This window comes from Ochotona curzoniae, unplaced genomic scaffold (genome assembly GCF_017591425.1).
Source record: "Ochotona curzoniae isolate NIBS_2020 unplaced genomic scaffold, NIBS_Ocur_1.0 contig_2404, whole genome shotgun sequence".
Classification (NCBI taxonomy): domain Eukaryota; kingdom Metazoa; phylum Chordata; class Mammalia; order Lagomorpha; family Ochotonidae; genus Ochotona; species Ochotona curzoniae.
In genome coordinates, this window is record NW_024465451.1 from 2,561,465 (window position 1) to 2,583,895 (window position 22,431).

The 22,431-nt window shown below is 47.0% G+C and overlaps 1 protein-coding gene and 1 pseudogene across 3 annotated transcripts in view; one reads left to right on the forward strand and one right to left on the reverse strand.

The window, feature by feature from the left end:
• The first annotated feature begins 1,466 nt into the window (after positions 1 to 1,466).
• KHDRBS1 (KH RNA binding domain containing, signal transduction associated 1) overlaps positions 1,467 to 22,431 on the forward strand; it is a 38,471-nt gene continuing 17,506 nt past the window's right edge. For 2 of the 3 annotated variants that reach the window (XR_005883247.1, XM_040974113.1), the window contains exon 1: positions 1,485 to 1,994. Coding sequence is in view for 2 of the 3 variants with exons in the window: in XM_040974113.1 (XP_040830047.1) it covers positions 1,613 to 1,994 (382 nt within the window). In the remaining variant the exon portion in view is untranslated. Of the gene's footprint in view, positions 1,995 to 22,431 lie in introns of all 3 variants that reach the window. The other variant, XM_040974112.1, reaches the window with a different exon arrangement.
• Positions 4,501 to 4,585, reverse strand: LOC121152424 (annotated as a pseudogene).

Here is a 22,431-nt window from a genome sequence, read left to right on the forward strand (position 1 = left end):
CTCATTCCGGAACCAGAAACGGCCGCCGAGCCAGACACATCATGGGACTAGCAGGGCTCCAGCTGGACAATGATGAGCCTAAGCTGACACTCCTTACTAATTAGGACTTAAACAGTCTGTGGCAGCCTCTGTGTTGGAAGGGGTATAAGCCCCTCTCGTGCGTCCTTCTGCCTGCCTTTGTTTCCTTGCAATTCCTCAGATCTCTCTCCCTTCTCTTTCCCACTATGCGGGGGACGGGGGGAGACCCCGAGGACAGATCTCAAATAAAAACCTCTGTGCATCTGTTTTTTTCACAAGTGGCTAATGTTTTCTTTTCATAGGTGGTCGGCAAATCTAACCTTATACATGTAATTCTTGGATATTGGTGTTTCGTTCTCATTTCTTTGAATAAGAAAGGCAGCCAGACCTTACACTGCCTCATTTCGGGTATCTAAGCTTCTGATCCAGAAATCTCATTTCCAAATCCCCAGAAGAAAATTTACAGAGTCGCTTTTCAAAGTCACGAGCTCACTTGGGGAACTGATTCAGGAGGGAAAAGGACAGAAAGGAGAACTTTGAATGTGCAAAGCAAAAAAGAAGAGGAAGAAGTTAGAGACCCCGCAGGCTTTTGATGCTCCCTGGAAGAGCCCCCAGGCTAAGGCTTGGGAGCTGGTCCGCCGTGGCCTTGGCCTCTCGGGGCGGGGCCCTCACGTTAGCACCGCCGATTAAAGACCTGGTCTCTAACTGTGAACTAACTACTTAACAAACGGAAAGCAGGTGCCGAGCCCAGCTGCAATGCTTCTTGTACGCAGATTTTTCTGAACAACAATGGCTGCCGTTTCAGAACCTATTCTAGATCGGAAAGTTTGAGACAGGGTTTGGGGTCCCCTGCTAGACTTCTCAACCTCCCCTCTCGGCTCAAGTCCTCCAAGAAACGGCCTTCGGTCTCCCTTCTTCAGGTCTCCCTCAGGCGTCCCTTCCTCAGCTCCTGCGTCAGCCTCTCCCTGGGCCGGGCCTGGTCTCTTTCCCTCCTCTCGTCCTCCATTCTCTCACGCCGGCGGGCGGCCGGCGCCCACCCCGCGGGGCACAGCCCCCCCAGCTCCCGGGCTCAGCCGTTAGAGGGGGCGTGGCCCGCGAGTAACAGGTCTCTGCCCCCCACCTCTGCGCGGGCCCGCGCCCAGACAAAGACATTCCTCTGCCCCCGCCCCCTCGGCGCTCCGGGCCAGAAGGGGGAGGAGACACGTGTCCAGCCAGCGCCGAGTCACGTGGGACAGAAAAAAAACGAACGCCCCACCCCCCACCCCGCCCGCCGGCGCACGCGCACCACGCTCAGGCCGGGCGGACTCCGAGGGAAAAGAGGGGCGGGGAGGCGACGGGTTCGGACGCCGCGGCAATGCGCAGGCGCCGTGGCCCCACTAGGGACTTTGTTCTTCGCGGAGAAACCCAAAGGCGGTGCCGGCGTTTGATGCGCACGCGCAGCGCCTCACTTCCGGTGCTCGCTCGCTCTCTCGCTGGGTCGCTCGGGTCGGCTTCGGTCGCCGTCGCTCCCGCTCTCCCACCCCCGCCAACTGCTGCTCGGGCCTCGGCCGCTGCCGCGTCAGCCCCTCGCTCGTTTCAGCGTTCCTCCTGCTCGATGCAGCGTCGGGACGACCCCGCCGCGCGCAAGACCCGGTCCTCGGGTCGCAGCGGCTCCATGGACCCTTCAGGTGTCCACCCCTCGGTGCGTCAGACGCTGTCTCGACAGCCGCCGCAGCCTCTCCGGTCCCGGGGAGGCGGAGGGGCCAGCCGGGGGAGCGGCAGGGCCAACCCCGCCACGCAGCCGCCGCCGCTGCTGCCGCCCTCGGCCACGGGTCCCGACGCGACAGTGGGTGGTCCGGCGCCGACCCCGCTGCTGCCGCCGTCCGCCACGGCCGCGGGCAAGATGGAGCCGGAGAACAAGTACCTGCCCGAACTCATGGCCGAAAAGGACTCGCTCGACCCGTCCTTCACTCACGCGATGCAGCTGCTGACGGAAGGTGAGCGGGCCCCGGGGGCCGTGGGTGGGCAGCGGCTTTTGTTCGCTTCGCATCCCGCCCCTTCCAGGCCCCAGGGCCGCTCGGCGGGTCCCCCCTCCTTCCCTCCCCGGCGCAGGGGTGGAGGGGCGAGGGAGCATTGTTAGCTTGTCTCGGGGAGCAGAGAGCGACTTGGCCATCTCCGCGCGCCCAGCTCCCCGCCCCCTGTCCCTCCCTCCTTCCGTCTCGCAGCTCGGACGGCTCAGATTCTTCCAGAAATGAACCTTTATCTCCCTGCCCCCGCTCTCGCCCCCGTTCCTCCCAAGGGGGAAGACTGTGGGGTCGCGCCGGTGATGCCGAGCACCTCCACTGGAGACGGCCCGAGCCCGGCGGGCCTTGGGGGAGGCCGGAGGGCCCTGTCCAGCGCGCGGGCCCGGCCGGAACCGGGAGTTAACTTGTGGGAGCGTCAGGAGCGACTTGTGGGATTCGGAGCTTTCAAGGTTCTCGCTGTCAGCTCTCCCCAACCCGGGCGAAGGAAAATAACATCGTGGAGAACCCTGAAGGGGGTTGCCTTTTGATTTCGCACCGTGCCTTCGCTGTCTTCCCAGGATCGGGGAAGTCAGGTTAGGGACCCTGCTGAGACGAGTTGATGGGAGTGGGAAGGGACTGCAGGGTCGCCCCCAAGACGGTGTCCGCCGAGGTGGACAGACGTGGGGAGAAGCTGCACCACGCTTGTCCGTGCAAGGCTTGGTCTTTTGTGGTTTTGCTTCTTGCTTTCGTCGCGAATTAAACAAGGAACCGGAGTCTTTGTTCTCTGCAGGCAGAGCTCCGTTCCTCGCCAGCACTGCTCAGTCCCCTGGTCCCCTTGTCCTTCTGACTTCCCACGACAGCCTCCTTTTGGCCTCTTGTCATCAAAACGTTCTTTTTTTAAAAAAAAGATTTATTTTTATTGCAAAGTCAGATACACAGAGAGGAGGGGAGACAGAGAGGAAGATCTTCTGTCCGCTGATTCACTCCCCCAGTGGCCGCAACGGCCAGAATAGAGCTGATCTGAGGGAGGAGCCAGGAGCCTCTTCCGGATCTCCCACGCGGGTACAGGGTCCCAAGGCTTTGGGAATTCTTTATTGCCTTCCCAGGCTACAAGCGGGGAGCTGGATGGGAAGTGAGGCCACGGGATTAGAACCGGCATACAGCGCGTGTAAGGTGAGGACTTTAGCCGCTAGGCTATTGCATTGGGCCAGCCAACGCTTCTTTTAAGAAGTGTTTAGTGAACCTGTTACAGTAACAATTCACAGCCCTCCACACTGACATTGACAAGGTTGTTAGAAGGGATGTTTCATTAGCAACATCTCCTTTCCCTCCCTTTGTTCTCTCTGCCAACACTGGTAAGAAAGCTCTTCTGAATGCAATTAACAAAATGCACAGTTGGTTGAGAATTAGAAAAATTCTGTTTAACTCAGTGCTATGCTGTCCTATAACTTATTCACGTTGTTAGAAATGTTATTTTTGCTTGTGTTTCTCTGACCAGCTCGTTGAGAGCAAGGATTTTTTTCAAATGTTTTTTGTACTGTCTTGCGCGTGGCAAGCACCAGGTGTTTGAAAGGACACGCGTACAGATCTGCCTAATTGGTAAAGGTTGATTTGGCAGTCTTAGTGTTATTCCTTGAAATCTTAAGTCAGTATAGAAAAATGCATAAGAATGGAGTGCAGTGTGGAGCTCAGCGGGGCTGACTTACTTTTCGAAAAGGTGACCACTAACTAGCTACCTGCTGTGGGGGAAACCATCTGAGCCATGACCCTCACCTCTAAGGTTGGAATGGTCAGTTTGGAAAATTGAATGACCTGTAAAGTCACTAGCAGTTTCTTATCTGTAATCATTAGGCAAAGGCTAGTCACATTTTTCTTCTAATTATGAATCCATAGATTTGAAACAAACTGTGAGAGAACGCAAGACACATATTTTGATCCTTGGTTACCTCCGTTGCCCAGTGACATTCATCATTTTTTTTTTAAGTTGAGAAGCATGTATGTATGTATGTATGTATTATTGGAAAGGCAGTTCAAATTTTTGGGGAGAAGGAGAAACACAGAAAGCTCTTACATATGCTGGTTCACTTCCCAAATGACTGCAATGGGCTGATCTAAAGCCAGGAACCAGAACCTTCTTCCGAGTCTCCGGTGCAGGGTCCCAGGGCTTTGGGCGGTCCTCTGCTTCTTTCCTAGTTCACAGGAAAGGAACTGGATGGAAAGCGGAGCAGTCAGGGTATAAACCCGCGCCCATGTGGGATCCCAGCATTTACACAGTGAAGATTAAGTCACTGAGGCTTCACACCAGGTCCAGTATTCATCTTTTTTTTTTCCCCCTTTATTTTTGACAATCTTTACATAGTTGATAAGAGCACAAAGGGTCAAGGACTACAGAAAAGTGGGTAAGACTATTATTTCAACATTTTTTATTTATTTTCTGTAAATGGGGAGATAAAGGGAGAAGCTCCACCCGGCCTCCCGCCCATCCCAGGTCCCCGATGTGAGGCCATGCTCTGAGGGTCTTCCTCTCCACGGAAATCTTTAGTAAAAGGTGACAGATTTATACGATTTGAAGAGAAACCAAAGTATGCTCTGAGGGTCTTGCTTAAGTGGTTTTGTTAGTTCAGCAGTTCTGAATTGCTGCCAGTCTCACCATTCCAAGCACAATGAGTTCACTGCAGAATCCACGGACTGACATAGACCACCTTAGAGTCTCCGTTTGTCCAGATTTTCACTGCTAACCTATGGCTGGGGTAGTTAATTGATTTGTTCTGTCGTCCGTCCTCTGTTATGATGCCAGGTATCCTCTGCAGCTTCCGATGGACTGCCATATCCTCCATGTGCACCTGGATATGCTGTTCACTGCTCTGTCTGAGCCTCTGAAGAGGCTTGGCTCTGATACTTGGCACTCAGTGGCAGAAGTATTCATCTTTTAAAGGGTGGTTTTAGGATAACTATTAAGAGTCATTCATTGAGCGCCCAGCAGGGTGGCATAATGGCTAAAAGTCCTTGCCCTGAATGCGCCAGGATCCCATATGGGTGCCGGTTCTAATCCTGGCAGCTCCACTTCCCATCCAGCTCCCTGCTTGTGGCCTGGGAAAGCAGTAGAGGATGGCCCAAAGCCTTGGGATCCTGTACCCACATGGGAAATCTGGAGGAAAGTTCCTGGCTCCTGGCTTGGGATTGGTGCAGCACCAGCTATTGTTACCTGGAGAGTGAATTGTTGGACAGAAGATCTTCCTGTTTCTCTTCCTCTCTGCATATTTGACTTTGCAATAAAAATAAGTAAATCTTTTTTTTTTTTTTTAAAGAATCATTCATTGATTGGGCCCTGGCATGATGGCTCAGGCTAAATTTTTGCCTTCTATGCACCGACATCCCATGTGGGTGCTGGTTTGTGTCCTGGCTGCTCCACTTCAATCAGGCACCCATTGGAAGACCTGGAAGAGGCTCCTGGCTCCTGACTTTGAATCAGCTGAGCTCTAGCCTTTGCAGTCACTTGGAGAGTGAACTAGCAGCAGTCGAGATCTTTGTCTCTCCTCTTTACAAATCTGCCTTTCCCATAAAAATAAATCATTTTTAAAAATCATTGATCGTTAACTGTTACAGTAGTTGCATTCTTTTACTGTGCCTTAGTTTTTTAAGCAAATGAATGCTAATTTTTTTTTAATATTTATTTTTTTTATTGGAAAGTCAGATTTACAAAGACAGAGAGGAAAATCTTCTGTTGAACGATTCGCTCTCCCAAATGGCCGCAGTGGCCGGAGCTGAACTGGTCCAAAGCCAGGAGCCAAGACCTTCTTCCTGGTCTCCCATATGGGTGCAGGGTCCCAAGGCTTTGGGCTGTCCTCAACTGCTTTCCCAAGCCCCAAGCAGAGAGCTGGAAGGGAAGCAGGGCTCCCGGGATACAAACCAGTGCCTCTGTGGGATCCTGGCTTATGCAAGGTGAGAACTTCAGCCACTAAGCTACTGCTCCAGGCTTTGCCCCTTAATTTTTTTAATGTAGGGTGTGTTAATGTATTTTTTTTAACCAATCAAAAAATGTTTAAAAAAGAATTGGATTGTATGGATAGTTTTTTTTTTTTTATGAAAAATAATTTTAATTTGAAAGGCCGATTTAGGGGAGAGGACAGAGAGAATTTTTTCATTCATTGATTTATGTCCCAAATTGCTGGAGATAAGCTAATAAACTAGGAACCAGGAGCTGCTCTGGGTTTCCCACGGGTGCCAGGTCCCAAGGCCTTGGGCCATCCTCCAGTGCTTTCCTAGACCTTAAGCAGGAAGTGGTATGGGAAGTGAAGCAGCCCTGTGGATGCTTCCTAACATAGAACAGTTTTGATGTATGTTGAGTCTGGTTTTTTTTTAAGTATTTTTGGAGAAGGTATACTACAGTGAAGTGAACCAATTGTGAAGAAATAAAACCAAAGAGAAATAATAGTATTTAATCCTTGACAAGAACATTTATTTAAAAAGTAGAGCTGATATTTCTTGTGGCAGGGGCTAAACTGAGTGCTTTACATTACATATTTGACCTTATGACAACACTAGGAACACTGCTTGCAGTGTTGGTCTCACTTTTGCGGATGAGGAAAACAAACTAAAAAAAAAAAAGATATAAATGGTTTATTTAAGGTAGCAATTATTAAGCTGCGTAGTCAGAATTTAAAGTCCACGTGATTCTGCAACCGTACCCTAATACCCTTTCTGTCCTCCCACTATAATGCCTGCTCCAAGTTGTAAGCTCTGATTGAACAAAATATTACAGGAAGATCTGCTGGAAAACTTTAGAGCAATAACAGGGCAAGATGAGAACAGGGCACAGTCGAAAACCTAGCACAGAGCACTGGGCTGGGATCCTCTAGCTCCTCTGCCCTTTCCTGCGTGGGGGCCCTGCAGCTCGCACCAGCCGCCGCTCCCTTTGCCCCGTCCCAGTGTTACTTCCTTTTGCACTTAACAGTATCTGGTATACTATGTGTTTTACGCATGCATTCGCCTATGGGCCTCTAATCACTGTTCCGTTCCTGGGTGGAAGGAAGGGAGGAGATGTTCTGTGGGGTCTTCTGTCTTTATACTTACCTCCTGTACCTTGAAGAGTTGCTTAGAGAGGCCTCTTACGTTAATGTTTCATGAATGAATTCCCCTTGTATGGTGGAAAAGTATGGACGCAGGTTTAAGGACATAGATGTTGATACGGACTTCTGTTTTAGCCAGATTGATATTCAACTGTGATGACAATCAAATGCATTTGGAGACATAAGGACCTAATCAGCTACCCACACTTGTTATCAGAAATAAGGGTAATTCACCTTAACTGTGTTAGCATGGTTGTATGGTTCCAGTTTCAGTATATGTGCTGCCGAAGGAAGCACAGTTACATGGTAAAATGTAAACTATCAGTACTTGTTTTTACCTTTTACAGTTAGAGAACTACTTAATTAATCTCGGTGACTCAGGAACAAGAAAACATTTTGAATATGTTGACAGTTCTTCAGGGCAACCTACCGTGGAAAACAAGGTGCAGTCATTGAAACTTCCAGATAATTAATTCCTTTACATATAATATTTTATAGAAGTTTATCAAGACTGGCACGGCAGGGTGGCCTAGCGGCTAAAGTCTACACCTTAAACACACTGCGATCCCATATGGGTGCCAGTTCCCATCCAGCTCCCTGCATGTGGCCTGGGAAAACAGTTGAGAACCGCCCAAAATTTTGGGACCCAGCACTCACGTGGGAGATCTCGAAAGAAATTCCTGGCTCCTAGTTTTAGGTCGGCACAGCACTGGCCGTTGTGCTCACTTAGGGAGTGAATCATCGGACAGAAGATCTTCCTCTCTGTATATATCTGCCTCTCCAATAAAAATAAATAAATTTTTACAAAAGGAGGGGGCCCCAGCACAGTGGCCTAGCGGCTAAAGTCCTCACCTTGAATGCGCCAGGATCCCATATGGGTGCCGGTTCTAATCCTGGCAGCCCCACTTCCCATCCAGCTCCCTGCTTGTGACCTGGAAAAGCAGTGGAGGACAGCCCAAAGCCTTGGGACCCTGCACCCACGTGGGAAACCTGGAGGAGGATCTGGGCTCCTGACATTGGATTGGCACAGCACTGGCCATTGTAGTAGTCACTTGGGGAATGAATCACCGGACTGAAAATATTTCTCTCTGACTTTGCTCCTCTCTCTATATATCTGCTGTATATCTGATTTTGCTATAAGAATTAATAAATCTTGGGCCCGGCAGCGTGGCCTAGTGGCTAAAGTCCTTGCCTTGACCGCGCCGGGATCCCATATGGCCGCCGGTTCCAATACCGGCAGCTGCACTTCCCATCCAGCTCCTGCTTGTGGCCTATGAAAGCAGTCATCGAGGACAGCCCAAAGCTTTGGGAACCTGCACCCGTGTGAGAGACCCGGAAGAAATTCCTGGATCCTGGCTTCGGATCGGCATAGCATCGGCCATTGCGCTCACTTGGGGAGTGAAGCATCGGACAGAAGATCTTCCTCTCTGTCTCTCCTCCTGTATGTGTATCTGACTTTCCAATAAATAAATAAATCTTTTTTTAAAAAAAGAATTAATCTTTTTTAAAAAGGTAATTTTTTGCTTCCTGTTCTTGATTTTGTTTTGTGGCTTTTCATTTAAGGGGTTGTATAGTAACTGTGTAATGAAGACTGTCTTATCCAGATATTAGGATATGATGCAGTATGCATCTCTACTTCCAGATCAAAGATGGACTCCCCATGAAACTGTTAACTATAGTTTGACAATAGGGTGCTGAACTCTACCATTGTACATGCCTGAAATGGTGGACATATGACTTTGTGAAGAGCTGTATTATAGTAATAATGTAGGGAAACTCAGTGGGGGGGGGGGGCGAATTGAGAAGGGGGAATGGAAATCCCAGGGTCTATGGAACTGTATCATAAAGTGAAAATAATAAAATAAAGAATGAACAACAAAAAAGAAAACTGACTGAGGGTTCCCAGTATGGTAGCCTAAAGAAGCTAAAGTCCTTTCCTTGCACGCACCAGGATCCCATATGGGCACTAGTTTGTGTACCAGCTACTGTACTTCCTGTCCAGTTCCCTGTTTGTGGCTTAGGAGGGCTTGGGGTCTTGGGATCCTGCACTTGCATGAGAGACCTGGCAGAGGTTCCTGGCAGAGGCTTCAAGTCAGCTTAGCTCTGGCCGTTGTGGCCATTTGGGGGAGTGAACAAATCTTTTTTGTTTTATTTTTTTAGATTTATTTTTATTAGGAAGGCAGATATACAGAGAGGAGGAGAGACAGAGAGCAAGATAGTCCGTCCGATGATTCACACCCAAAGTGAGCGCAACGGCTGGTGCTGTGCCAATCCGAAGCCAGCAGCCAGGAGCTCTTCCGGGTCTCCCACAAGGGTGCAGGGTCCCAAGGCCTTGGGCCATCCTCAACTGCTTTACCAGGCCACAAGCAGAGAGCTGGGTGGGAAGTGGAGCTGCCAGGATTAGAACTGGCGCCCATATGGGATCCTGGTGCACGTTCAAGGTGAAGATGTTAGCTACTAGGCCACCGCGCTGGGTACAAACGAAACTGTAAAGAATAAATAATAGAACTAAGGAGAAGATATAAAGAGATTTTTAGGCCAGCTAATATTACTATTAGAGAAAAAGAGAGAACAATTATCAGTATTTGCCGCGCCCACGGGACTGTTTACCTAGGTTAGTAGTTAGTATTGTAGCTGATTATGAGAAGGATGTATAAATAATTGTTTTCTTATGTAAAAGCAGTAGCCATCTACAAAGAATTGGCAACTGGCCTCATTTTTAGAATATAAAATAGCTTGATAGAAGCAATACAAATCAATTCAAAGTATGTTTAATTGTTAAACAGAAATAGACATTTACCTTTCGTAGAGCATATGCAGAGTTATGCTACTTGTTTTACACTCATTATCTTCTTTCTCTTGGCCATTCAGTGAAGAAAAGAATTACCTCTGTTAGAGATGAGGAATATGTAATTACTTATGTGTCAGCCAGCATAATATTTTAACCGAAGGTGATAGTGGAAGATCTGGATAGAAAGAGAAATCTGCCCTGTCCTTAGGGTGGGAGAGGGAGATGTGGTTAAGATTTAGCTCCCTGCTTTTGGCCTGGGAAAGCAGTCAAGGATGGCCCAAGGCCTTGAGACCCTGCACCCACATGAGAGACCCAGAAAATCTCTTAGCTTCTGGCTTCGGATTGGCTCAGCCCTGGGTGTTGTGGTCACTTGGGGAGTGAATCATCGGATGGAAGATCTTCCTCTCTGTATATCTGACTTTGCAATAAGAGTAAATAAATCTTTAAAATGGGTGAAATATATAGCTACATGTAAAAAACATATATATACAAGAAAAGAAACATATAGCTGCATGTGACAATGTGGAGAACTTTTGGAAGTGTAATGTTAACTGGCTGCTTCACTTCTTGGGCAGCTCTCTGTTAAGGGGCCTAAGAAAGCAATGAAGGGGTGGCCCAAGTTTTTTGGCCCCTACCACCCACAGTGGAGATCCAGGTGAAGCTCCTGGCTCAGACTTGGTGACCCCAGTCTTTGTAGCCATTTGGGAAGAGAAACAGTGGGTGGAAGATAGCTCTCTCTACGTCTCTGTAATTCTGGCTTTCAGACAAAATCTTAAAAAAAAGGAATGTGTGTAGGGGGTAAATCCTGTAATTCTACATGCAGTATAAATACTCTTTTTATAGAACAGTACTATCAAGTTAAACAAAATATTGTTAAGCAAACTTATAGTTGATAAGTCAGTTTTTTAAACAATGTATTTACTGTACAACTCAGTAATTACACTCTCTTAGGTGTTTGTTCCAAAAATAAAAACGCAGGTTCATATAAAACCTACAATATATGTGAATGTTTACAGAATTTTTGTGCATAATAGCTCAAACTGGAAACAAACCAAATACAGTAATTAGATAAACTGTATTTCATTTATGCTGTGGAGTACTACTTGGCAATCAAGAGGAGTAAACCATCGATGAATGCATTTACTTGGATCTCAAGAAGATTTTACTGGGTAAAAAAACAAACCTAGGAAATGTCATGGGGGTGGAGCCATTTGGCACAGTGATTAAGGTGCCGTCTGGAAAACCCGATTGTCATATCGGAGTGCTTGGATCCAGTCCTCGCTCTGCCTATGAAGCCTGCTTCCTGTTAATTTATATCCTGGGAAATAGAGGTGACAGCTTTGTCCTTGAGTTCATGCCACCCAAGTGTGATACATTAATTTTCAGCTCCTGGCTTGCCTGGTGCAGTCCCAACCTCACCTGTTGTGTGCCATAGGGATGCAGCTGTTACAGGCACTTGGTGACTAGACAGTAGATCTCTTTCTGTGTGTGTCCTTTTTTTCTGCTCCCCTCCCCCATTTTTAATTAAAAAGGTTGGGGCTGAGCCCAGTGTGGTAGCCTAGAGGCTAAAGTCTTCGCCTTGCACACCCTGGGATCCCACATGGGCACTGGTTCTAATCATGGCGGCCCTACTTCCTGTCCAGCTCCCTGCTTGTATGGCCTTGGAAAACAGTCAAGGACGGCCCAAAGCTTTGGGCGTGGGAGACCCGGAAGAAGCTCCTGACTTTTTTTTTTAATTTATTTATTTAAATTACAAAGTCAGATATACAGAGAGGAGGAGAGACGGAGAGGAAGATCTTCTGTCCGATGGTTCACTCCCCAAGTGACTGCAACGGCCGGTGCTGGGCTGATCCAAAGCCGGGAACCAGGAACCTCTTCCAGGTCTCCCACGTGAGTGCAGGGTCCCAAATTTTGGGCAGTTGCCAGAGTCCTGCTCCAGTTGAGTTCGGAACTCGCGAAGGGTGCGTAGATGAGGCGCAAAGAGGAAAGAAAGAGACAGACCACTAGGATTTCATGATCATAATAGACAATGCGGGAAAGCTGTCCGCTTTATTTATACAAAATCAGTCAAACTCTGGCTCAGACTTTTTACGTCATGGTCAAGTTGGGAATTTCTAAGAATAATTCTGCCATAGTTTTACCTAGAAACAATACCTAGAAGTTCCTGCTACAATTCTTTTTTTTTTTTTTAAGATTTATTTTTTTTTATTTTTTCATTGGAAAGGCGGATATACAGAGAGGAGAGACAGAGAGGAAGATCTTCCGTCCGATGATTCATTCCCCAAGTGAACGCAACGGCCGATGCTATGCCGGTCCGAAACCAGGAGCCTCTTCCGGGTCTCCCACACGGGTGCAGGGTCCCAAAGCCTTGGGCCGTCCTCGACTGCTTTCCCGGGCCACAGGCAGGGAGCTGGAAGGGAAGTGGGGCTGCCGGGATTAGAACCAGCACCCATATGGGATCCCGGGCGTGCAAGGTGAGGACCTTTAACCACTTGCGCCACCACGCCGGGCCCCCTGCTACAATTCTTATCCTACAACTCAATCTTGTATCACAAAGAAAAGGGGAATCTAAAGAATGAGAAAAGAATGAAAGCCTAAATCTAGATCCCTTGAGTAGTATAGGCTCAATGGGGACAGCCAAGACAGTAGGAATAATAGAAGGCCCTTTTGCAAGACGCTGTCACCGACATTAACCTCCAAGCTCACACTGAGCAAAAGGCCAGCCTCACAGTAGCAAACAATGCCTGGATGGATTAGAGTTCTTCCGCAGGGTGGTCCAGTGTCCATGCAAAAGAAGGTGGAGTTGCATCCAGGTGGTTGTAGAGATGTCCGCCAGGCAGGCCTGCAATGGAACAACACTCTTCACCCCTTCATGTCCCCCACATCTACTGCATGGACCCCAACAGGCGGTCCTCGACTGCTTTCCCAGGCCACATGCAGGGAGCTGGATGGGAAGTAAAGCTGCCAGTATTGGAACTGGTGTCCATATGGGATCCTGGCGCGTACAAGGCAAGGACTTTAGCTGCTAGACCACACCACTGGGCCCAAAGCTCCTGACTTTGAATTGGCTCAGCTCTGGCCATTTTGCAGCCGCTTGAGGAGTGAATTAATGGACAGAAGATCTTCCTCTCTGTATATCTGATTTTCCAATAAATTTTAAAATAAATAAATAAAAGTTGGGGCTGACGACATAGCATGTTAAGCCTTTGTGTGCAGCACTGGCATCTCTTGTGGGCACCAGTTTGAGTCCCAGCTACTCCACTTTGAGTGCAAATCCCTGCTAGTGACTTAAAAAAGCAGCAGAAGATGGCTCATCCTTGAGAGCTTGTGGTCCCAAATATGACAGCCTACAGGGGGCAAAAGAGAGGACCATTAACAGTAAAAAAAAAGAGTAAAGATAACTCTAGCAGGCTTAGAACAGACGTCGGAATAAATCAATCAGCTACCCCAGCCATGTGTTGGCAGTGAAAATCTGGGCAAACGGAGACTTTAAGGTGAACTATGTCAGTCCGTGGATTCTGCAGTGACTTCATCGTGCTTGGAATGGCGAGATTGGTAGCAATTCAGAACTGTTGAACTATCAAAACCACTTGAGCAAGACCCTCAGAGCATGCCCCACATCGGGGACCTGGGATGGGTGGGAGACAGGATGGGGCTTCTCCCCTTATCTCTCCCCCTTTACCCCAGATACAGGGGAACAAAAAAGTGTGGAAATAATAGAATTACCCACTTTCCTGTAGCCCTTGAACCTTTGTGCCCTGATTAACTATGTAAAGATTGTCAAAAATAAAGGGGAAAAAAATGGGGGGGGGGGAAGCGACTTGCAATTGAAAGTGTACTCTATCAAGAGCTGATTTTATGGTCTTTATAATTTCTGAGCACAGATTTCTTCGTCTGTTAGATGAGGATAATACTAATTATAAAGATGAAATTAAATAAAAATATAAAACTCAGGGCACTGGGTGAGATGTGGCAACTGTAAGTGTCTTCCAGGAAACAAATCGGTCAGCTCTCTTGTTTACACCTCAGCTTTGCTGTCTTTGGCCTTTGGGACATACAAGGTCTCCAGAGACCCAGACGAAGATCATTTAAAAAAGAGTTGGTTTCTGAAATATTGTCTAGAAAATGGTTTTACCTCAGGGTAAGACACTTTTACGAAGCTTCTTAAATTTTTTTCCTTCCTGTTACAGCCAGCTCTAGCTAAGGGACAGGAGGCCAAGGAGAGAAATGCAGAGTTGGAAAAGAAAAGGAAAGCAGTGTCATGAGAGCCCAGAACTGAGGCCCCGGCCCTGCTGTGGTCTTGAGGTTGCAGGACAGTGTCTGAGGATGGACATTGGGCTGCCCCAATTTTATAAAATCTTTGTTAAATTACATGTCCCACACATCTTTGAGAAACAAAAGGTGAGAGGAAACTGGGTATTGCTCTGTGTTCTGGTACTTCAGCAACTTTGTGACTTGGAGACCGTTATACAACCAACCTCTAGGTTTGTTTCCTCAGTTGTAAAATGAAGCGAGGACCAATTACTTCACTGAATTGTTTGAGGGAATAAATGAGATAATATTTCAACAGTTTGATAAATGATTCATTGGTTCCGCCACCTCCCAAGTGTGTATAACCCTTCTTGAAGTTTCCGGTTACTTAGTCTTTTGCTTTCTAAGTTAGACCCTTCTGATCTGTGTGATTCCCTCCACCCTACTTCAGTCCCGTTTTGTTAGAATAATCATACTTCTCTGCATTTTGTATTTTTTCTTTAAATATTTATTTTCATCCAGAAGGCAGTTACATAGTGCTGGTTCACTCCCAAAATGCTGCAACTGCCAGAGCTGCCCTGTAGCAACGGCCCCTTCTGTGCGTTTTCTAAAAATAGCTTTGGAGCCTGTGTTGTGGGACAGCAAGTTAAACCACCATTTAGGATGGCAGCATCTTCATAAGATCCCTCGTTTGAATCCCAGGTGTTCTACCTCCAATCCAGCTCCTTGCATATGCGCCTGGGAGAGCAGCGGATGATTACCCAAGCACTTGGGGGCCCTGCCACCCATGTGGGAGATGAGGATGGTAATCCAGGCTCGTGGCTTTGGTCTGGACCAACCCTGGCTGTGGAGGCCGTTGACAGAGTAATCAACAGATGAAAAATGATCTATCACTCTGCTCTTCAAATAAATCTTTTTTTTATTTTTAATTTTTGTTGGAAAGTCACATACGCAACAGGCGTATGAGAGGCGAACAGAGAGGAAGATTGTCCGTTAATTCACTCCCCAAGCAGCTATAACGGCCAGAGCTGCAACAATTAGAAGCCAGAAGCTTGGAACCGCCTCCAAGTCCCACGTGGGTGCAGGGTCCCTGGCTTTGGACTGTTCTCAGCTTCCTTCCCAGGTCACAAGCAGGGAGCTGCCTGGGAGATGGGGCTGCTGGGATTAGAACCAGCACCCATATGGGATCCCGGTGTTTCAAAGCTAGGATTCAGCCACTAGGCTACCACACCTGGCCCAAATCTTTTTAAAATTACTTTCATTTTCTCTTAAAACTCAGGAAATAAATGGCAAAGGGATTCCAACTGTGTGTGCTTAAAGATTAGAGACCTTTAATCTGCTGGTTTATGCAGGAGCTTAGGATTCCATCCTCGTCTCCCACAGGGGTGGCAGGGGCCCAGGCACTTGGCTCATGTACAACTGCTTTCCAAGAAATTTGGTAGGTAGGTGGGTGAGAAGCAGTTGCCATGATTCAAACTATCCAGTCTGATTTAGGATGCCAGTGTCCCAAGCAGTGGCTTGCTATTGCATTGACTCTGGCCCCAGCAAAGGGATTCTAAGTGAGATCTGACTAGTTCAAAATACAGTGAAACAATCTGAGTCACATTAGGACCTTAAGTTCATAGGGGACATTACATTTAACATAATTATGCATTGTGCCTGTGAGTCCTGTCCTCTTACACTGACCGAATAAAATTTTTAGAAAGTAGTATAAAATACAAAATGACAGGCCTAACTAATTGAAAATTAGGGGCCTGGCACAATGGCTCGGTGGCTAAATCCTCACCTTGCATATGCTTGGATCGCTTATGGCCACTGGCTCCTGTCCTGGTTGCTCCACTTCCCTTCAGATCTCTGCTTATGGCTTAGGAAAGCAATAGAGGACACCCCAAAGCCTTGGAACCCTGCACCCACATGGGAGACCCAGAGGAGGTGTCTGGCTCCTGGCTTTGGATCAGCTCAGTTCAGGTTTTTGCAGCCACTTGGGGAGTGAATGCACAGACGGGAAGATTTCTCTATCTTTCCTCTTTCTGTAAATCTGCTTTTCTATAAAAAGAAAATAAATCTTAAAACACACACACACACACACAAAACAGTAGGTTGGGCCCAATGCTGTGGTTTGATGTAGTAACCTAAGCTGCTGTCTGCAGTCCCAGCATTCCATGCATTCCATGTAAAAGCTGGTTGAGGCTGGCGTGATGGCTCTGACTAAATCTTTGCCTTGCATTTGCCAGGATCCGGTATGGGTGCTGCTTCATGTCCTAACTGCTCTACTTCCTACCTGGCTCCCTGCTTGTGGCCTGGGAAAGCACCAAAAGGATGACCAAGTTCTTGGGATTCTGCATCTGTGTGAGAGACCTGTAAAAAGCTCTTGGCTCCAGGCTTCAGGTGGTCTTTAGCTGTGGTCATTGCAACCACCTGAGGAGTAAGCCAGTGGAGACAATATCTTGTCTCTCCTATGTGTAAATGTGCCTTTCCAAAGAAAATAAATAAATCTGGTTCAAGTCCCAGCTGCTTCACTTCTGATCCAGCTCCTTGCTAATGCGCCTGGGAAAGCAGCAGAGGACGGCTTGTGTGCTTGACCCCTGCCACTAATGTGGGAAACGTAGAAGAAACTCCTGTCTTCAGCTTGGTACTGGCCTAGCCATCTAGGGAGTGAACCAATGGATAGAAGATTTCTTCCTCTCTTCTGCAACTGCCTTTCAAAGAAATAAATCTCTTTGAGAAAAAAAAAAAAGAAATTAGGCAACAGAGAAGAGCATAAATGAAACCACAGTAGGTAATTTGCTACACAGTCTTGTAAGCTCCTTATTGATGTTTTTTGATAGGACTTGTGGCTTCTGTGCCCTCCTGGGGTATTTCTGAGGGCTGAGTACCTAGTCTTATATTCTAAAAACTCGAAAAAGCTGTAGAGTGATATGGTAGGTTCAAAAAGAGTAACCAGAGAAAATTAGTATTAGCAATATGTGGAAAGGGGTAGAGACCAGAATCTACCACCAGCAAAAACAGTAAAGAAGTAGGTGGTGAATGAAGTGTTTAGCCTGCTGGTTATAAGATCGTATTTGCTTTCTTTCCCACAGTGAAAAACAGGGGAACACTTTAGTTAAGAATATTTACAAGGGCTGGAATTATAGCATAGTTGAGTAAGTCGCTGTGTACTATTCTGGCATCCCATACGGGCACCAATTCAAGTTCTCACTGCTCCATTTCCAGTCCAGCTCCCTGTGAAAAAAGTCCTTGGTCAAAGTCCTTGGGCCCATCCCTGCACCAATATGGGAGACCTGGAAGAAGCTCCTAGCTCCAGATGAGTCCAGCTCTGGCTGTTGTGGCCATATGGGGAGTGAAGCAGTAGATGAGTACCTCTGTGGTCTCTCCTCTTGTAACTGTCTGTCAGATAAATTAATGTGTAAATTTGTTGTTAGGAGCTGATCTTGTGCATCAGATTAAACACTGCCTATTAGACTGCTATTCCATATCCAAGACCAGTTTCAGCCCTTACTTCCTCATTTGCATCCAGCTGTGTGCTAATGCACTAGGAAAGCAGCAGAAATTGGCCCATGTGCTTGGGCCCCTGCCACCCATGTGGGAGACCTGGGTGGAATTTGACTCCTGGCTGAAATTCAGCCTTGCCATATCTAGTTGTTGGCAATAATTTGGGGAATGAATCAAATCAGTTGATGGAAGATCTTTTTCTGTAATTCCGTTACTTGTATAGATGAATCTTTTTTAAAAAAGAATTACCAGTAAGTACTGACTTTAGACCTAGTGGTTAAAGGTGGGTTAAGATGCTTATGTCCCACATTTGGAATCTGTGCGTTAGAAGCCTTCCTCCAGCTCTTGATTGTCAAGGCCTGCCCCAATGTAGGAGGCCTGGATCCTGGCTTCAGCCCTGTGGGCAAGTGAACCAGTGGATGGTACCACTGGCATCCTGTCTTTCAAAATAATGTTTTTAATGCTTTACTTATTTATTTGGAAGGCAGAGCATTAGGGAAAAAGAGGTAGATCTTCCATCCTGGATCACTTCCCAAATAGCTGTAACAGCCAGATCTAAGATGTACAAAGCCAGAAGCCAGGAACTCCAACTGAATCTGCCATGTGTGTGGCAACTGCATTGACAGGAAGCTGGATCAGCAGTGGGACAGCCAACACTTAAAAACAGCACTGGAATTTTTGAAGCCGGTGTTGCAAGTTGCAGCGTAACCCACTGGTGCCATAACATCAGCCATTAAGTAATTTAAACATAACCAAGTTTCTAGGTTATGTTAAAACATATTCACAGGGGCCCAGCGTGATGGTGCAGTGGTTAAGGTCCTTGCACGTGCTAGAATCCCATATGGACGCTGGTTCTAATCCCGGCAGCCCCACTTCCCATCCAGCTCCCTGCCTGTGGCCTGGGAAAGCAGTTGAGGACAGCCCAAAGCCTTGGGACCTTGCACCTGCGTAGGAGACCCAGAAGAGGCTCCTGGCTTTGGATTGGCTCAGCTCCAGCCGTTGCGGCCACCTGGGGAGTGAATCATCGGGTGGAAGATCTTCTTCTCTGTCTCTCCTCCTCTTTGTATATCTCCCTTTCCAATAAAAATAAAATAAATCTTTAAAAAAAAAACATATTCACAGTTGATTACTAGCTTTAAAATTGAGTGAGTGAGTGAGTGATACAGCAAAGTCGCAGAGAGATCTTTTATCTGTATATTCATTCCCCAGATGTCTGGGATTTCCTGGGGATTCTTCTGGGTCTCCCAGTTAGGTGGGGACCCATACATTTGGATCATCTTGGGCTGCTTTCCCAAGACCATTAACAAGGAGCTGAATTGCAGATAGAGTAACTAGTACACAAGCAAGCACCCATGTAAGATGCTGGTGTCACAGGCAGCAGCTTTACTGCTCTGCCATAATGCCCTTAATTACAGCACTAGTTGTCAGGAACTCAAAGAGTGTATGCTCATCTCATGGTATAGGCTAAAAGCTGAAGTTAGAATTTGAATAAACAGAACTTAGAGTTGGAAATTCTGATCTTTGAAGTCAGGGTCATAACTTTCCTTCCCTCTGTACATGACAAACACATGTGATCCAGTTATTTTAAATACTTAAGAGCATAGTTGACAGAGTAGGTTTGAGATAGGATATGTTCATACCTTAAACTACTGGTTCCTAGGCTGTCATTATCCACATCCCCTGAAACCGTGTTAGAAAGTGTGATAGCTCAGTGGCTAAATCCTCACCTTGAAAGTTCCAGGATCCCAGATGGACTCCGGTTCATACCCTAGCTGCTCTGCTTCCCATTCAGCTCCCTGCTTGTGGCAAGGGAAATCTGTAGAGGATGGTCCAAAGCCTTGGGAAGAAGGTCCTGACTCCTGGCTTTAGATTGGCTCAGCTCCAGCATCATGTCCACCTGAGGAGTGAAACTAGTGGACAGAAATCTGTCTCTCCTCTCTGTAAATCTGCCTTTTTTTTTTTTTAAGATTTAAAGATTTTTTTTTTTTAATTTTTATTGGAAAGGCGGATATACAGAGAGGAGAGACAGAGAGGAAGATCTTCCGTCCGATGATTCACTCCCCAAGTGAGCGCAACGGCCGATACTATGCCAATCTGAAGCCAGGAGCCTCTTCCGGGTCTCCCACATGGGTGCAGGGTCCCAAAGCTTTGGGCCGTCCTCGACTGCTTTCCCGAGCCACAGGCAGGGAGCTGGAAGGGAAGCGGGGCCCATGTGGGATCCCGGGAGTGCAAGGTGAGGACCTTAACCACTGCGCCATTGCGCCGGGCCCTAAATCTGCCTTTCTAATAAAAAATAAACCTCTCTAATTTAAAAAAAAGAAAGGAATGAAGGAAGAATTGCAGATTCGTAATAGAAATCGCTAATTGGGGTTGGGATCCAGGAATCTGTTTTAGCAAGTTCTCAGTTTTGTGGTGATTCTGGTGTATACTGAAGTTTGAGAGCCTCTGCCTTAAAACTGCTAAAGACAGAATCAGGACCAGGATTGTGCCACTGCGTGTTAGGTCACTGTGTGATATTGGTGTCCCCCTGTCAGGGGAATCACCTACCGCTAATGCACCTGGGAAAACAGGGGAAGATGGCCTGAGTGCTTGGACACCTGCACCCATGTGGAAGACCCAGAAGCAGCTCTCAGCTTCAGCCTAACCCAGTCCTAGTTATTGTGGCCATATAGGGGCTAAACCAGCAGATAGGTCTCTATTTCTCTTTCTCCCAAAACTGCCTTTCAGATAAATAAAACCTTTCTTTAAGGAAGCACAACATAGGAATATTATATAAGAACATTCTGCTACTTGGAATATTTGATGACTTTAGAGAGTATAACTTTCTTGTTTGTGGATTGTTCTTTTAATCATGTGTGCTTGCAGTTACTGCTCATTCTTTGAGCAGTCTGCCCCCACCTCTGTTAGAATTCCTGTCAAGTACCTGTCTATACTTCATTACTACCCTTGTAGACTGGAATCTATAGGATGTAAACAGGTGGGAAAAAAAAGGGGGAGGTCTGTAGGGCTCAGCACAGTAGCCTAGTGGCTAAAGTTTGCTCCTTGCTTGTGGTCTGGGAAAGCTCAGCTCTGGCCATTGCCCCCATTTGGGGAGTGAACCAGTGGATGGGTGATCTTTCTTTGTCTCTCCTCTCTATAAAATCTGACTTTCCAATAAAAATAAGTAAATCTTTTTTTTTTTTTAATGGGGAGGGTTGTATTCTACATATTGTTTGTAAGTCCTTTTCTTCACAATGTAGATGCCTGGTTCTTGCCAAGTCCCCCTTAGTGGCTAATGGTCTAATGGTCGGTCGTAGCTGTAACTCTCTCTTAATCTGCCTTTCAAAGAAAACACTTAGGGGCCCACAAAGCAGGCATTCCATATGAGTGCAGTTCAAATCTGCTGTTCTCCTTCTGGTCTAGTTCCTATTCATGCACCTGCGATAAGTAAGCATCAAGTACTTGAGGCCCTTGCTGCCTGTGTGGGAGACTGAGGTGGAGTTGAATGCTTGGCCTTAGCATGTCTCAGCCCCAGCTGTTGCAGCCTGGATGTGAACCAGCAGATGGAGAATCTCAGTCTCTCTTTTTAACACTTTCAAATTCAATAATGTTTAAAGGCAATAACATAAGAATTTTTTCTGGGTGCTACAGTATTTTTATTTAAGATGCATTTATGTATTTATTTGAAAGTTACTAGAGGAAGACAGAAATCTTCCATCTGCTTCATTCCGTAAATGGCTACAGTGGTCAGGGCTGGAAAGGTTGAAACCAAGAGCCAGGAGCTCCATCAGGCTCACTTACCTGGATAACAGAGACCAAACCTTGAGGCCATCCTCCATTGATTTTCTTGGGCCATTAGCAGGGAATTGGATGAGAAATAGAAAAACCAGGACAGGAACCAGTATCCACCTGTGTGACAGGTGGTGGCTTTACCTGGCACACCTTAGTGCTGGTCCCTGGGTGCTAAAGTTTTATGAGCTGGAGCTATCTTGCTCTTGGAATTGAAAGCTCCTTGGGGAGTAGTGTTATGGCATGGTTTGTTAAACTGCCTCCTATGATGCTGATACTTCATGGGAGCAATGTTGAGTCTTAGCTGTTCCACTTGTAACCCAGCTCCCTACTAATTTGCCTGAGAAAGTGTTAGAAGGTGGCCCAATTGCTTAAGCCCCTACCACCCATGGAGGAAACGTGAATGAAGTTGCAGGCCCCTGCATTTTGCCAGATCCAGCCCTGGCATTTTGGGACCATTTGGGGAGTGAATCAGAGGATAAAAGATTCCTCTCTGTCTTTCAAGTAAACAAAAATAAATCTTTAACAGAGCCCGACTGATGACTTAGTCACTAAATCCTTACCTTGTAAGCACTAGAATCCCATAGGGGTGCCAGTTTGTGTCCCAGCTGCTCCCCTTCCCTTCCAGCTCCCAACTTGTGGCCTGGGAAAGCAATAGAAGACCGCCCAAGGCCTTGGGATCCTTCTCCTGTGTGGAAGACATGGAAGAAGCTCCTGGCCTCAAATCGGCTCAGCGCTGCCTGTTAAATCCATTAGGGTGTGAACCAGTGAATGGAAGGTATTTCTTTGTCTTTCCTCTCTGGAAATCTGCCTTTTCAATTTAAAAAATTTATTTATTTTTTATTGGAAAGGTAAATCAGATTTATACAGAGAAAGAGAGGCAGAGGGAAAGATCTTCCATCTGCTGGTTCACTCCGCAAATGGCTGCAACGAGCTGTTCAAAGCCAGGAGCTTCTTCCAAGTCTCGTCATCCTCTGCTGCTTTCCCAGGACACAAGCAGGGAGCTGGATGAGAAGTGAAACAATTGGGACACAAACTGGCACCCATATGGGATCCTGGT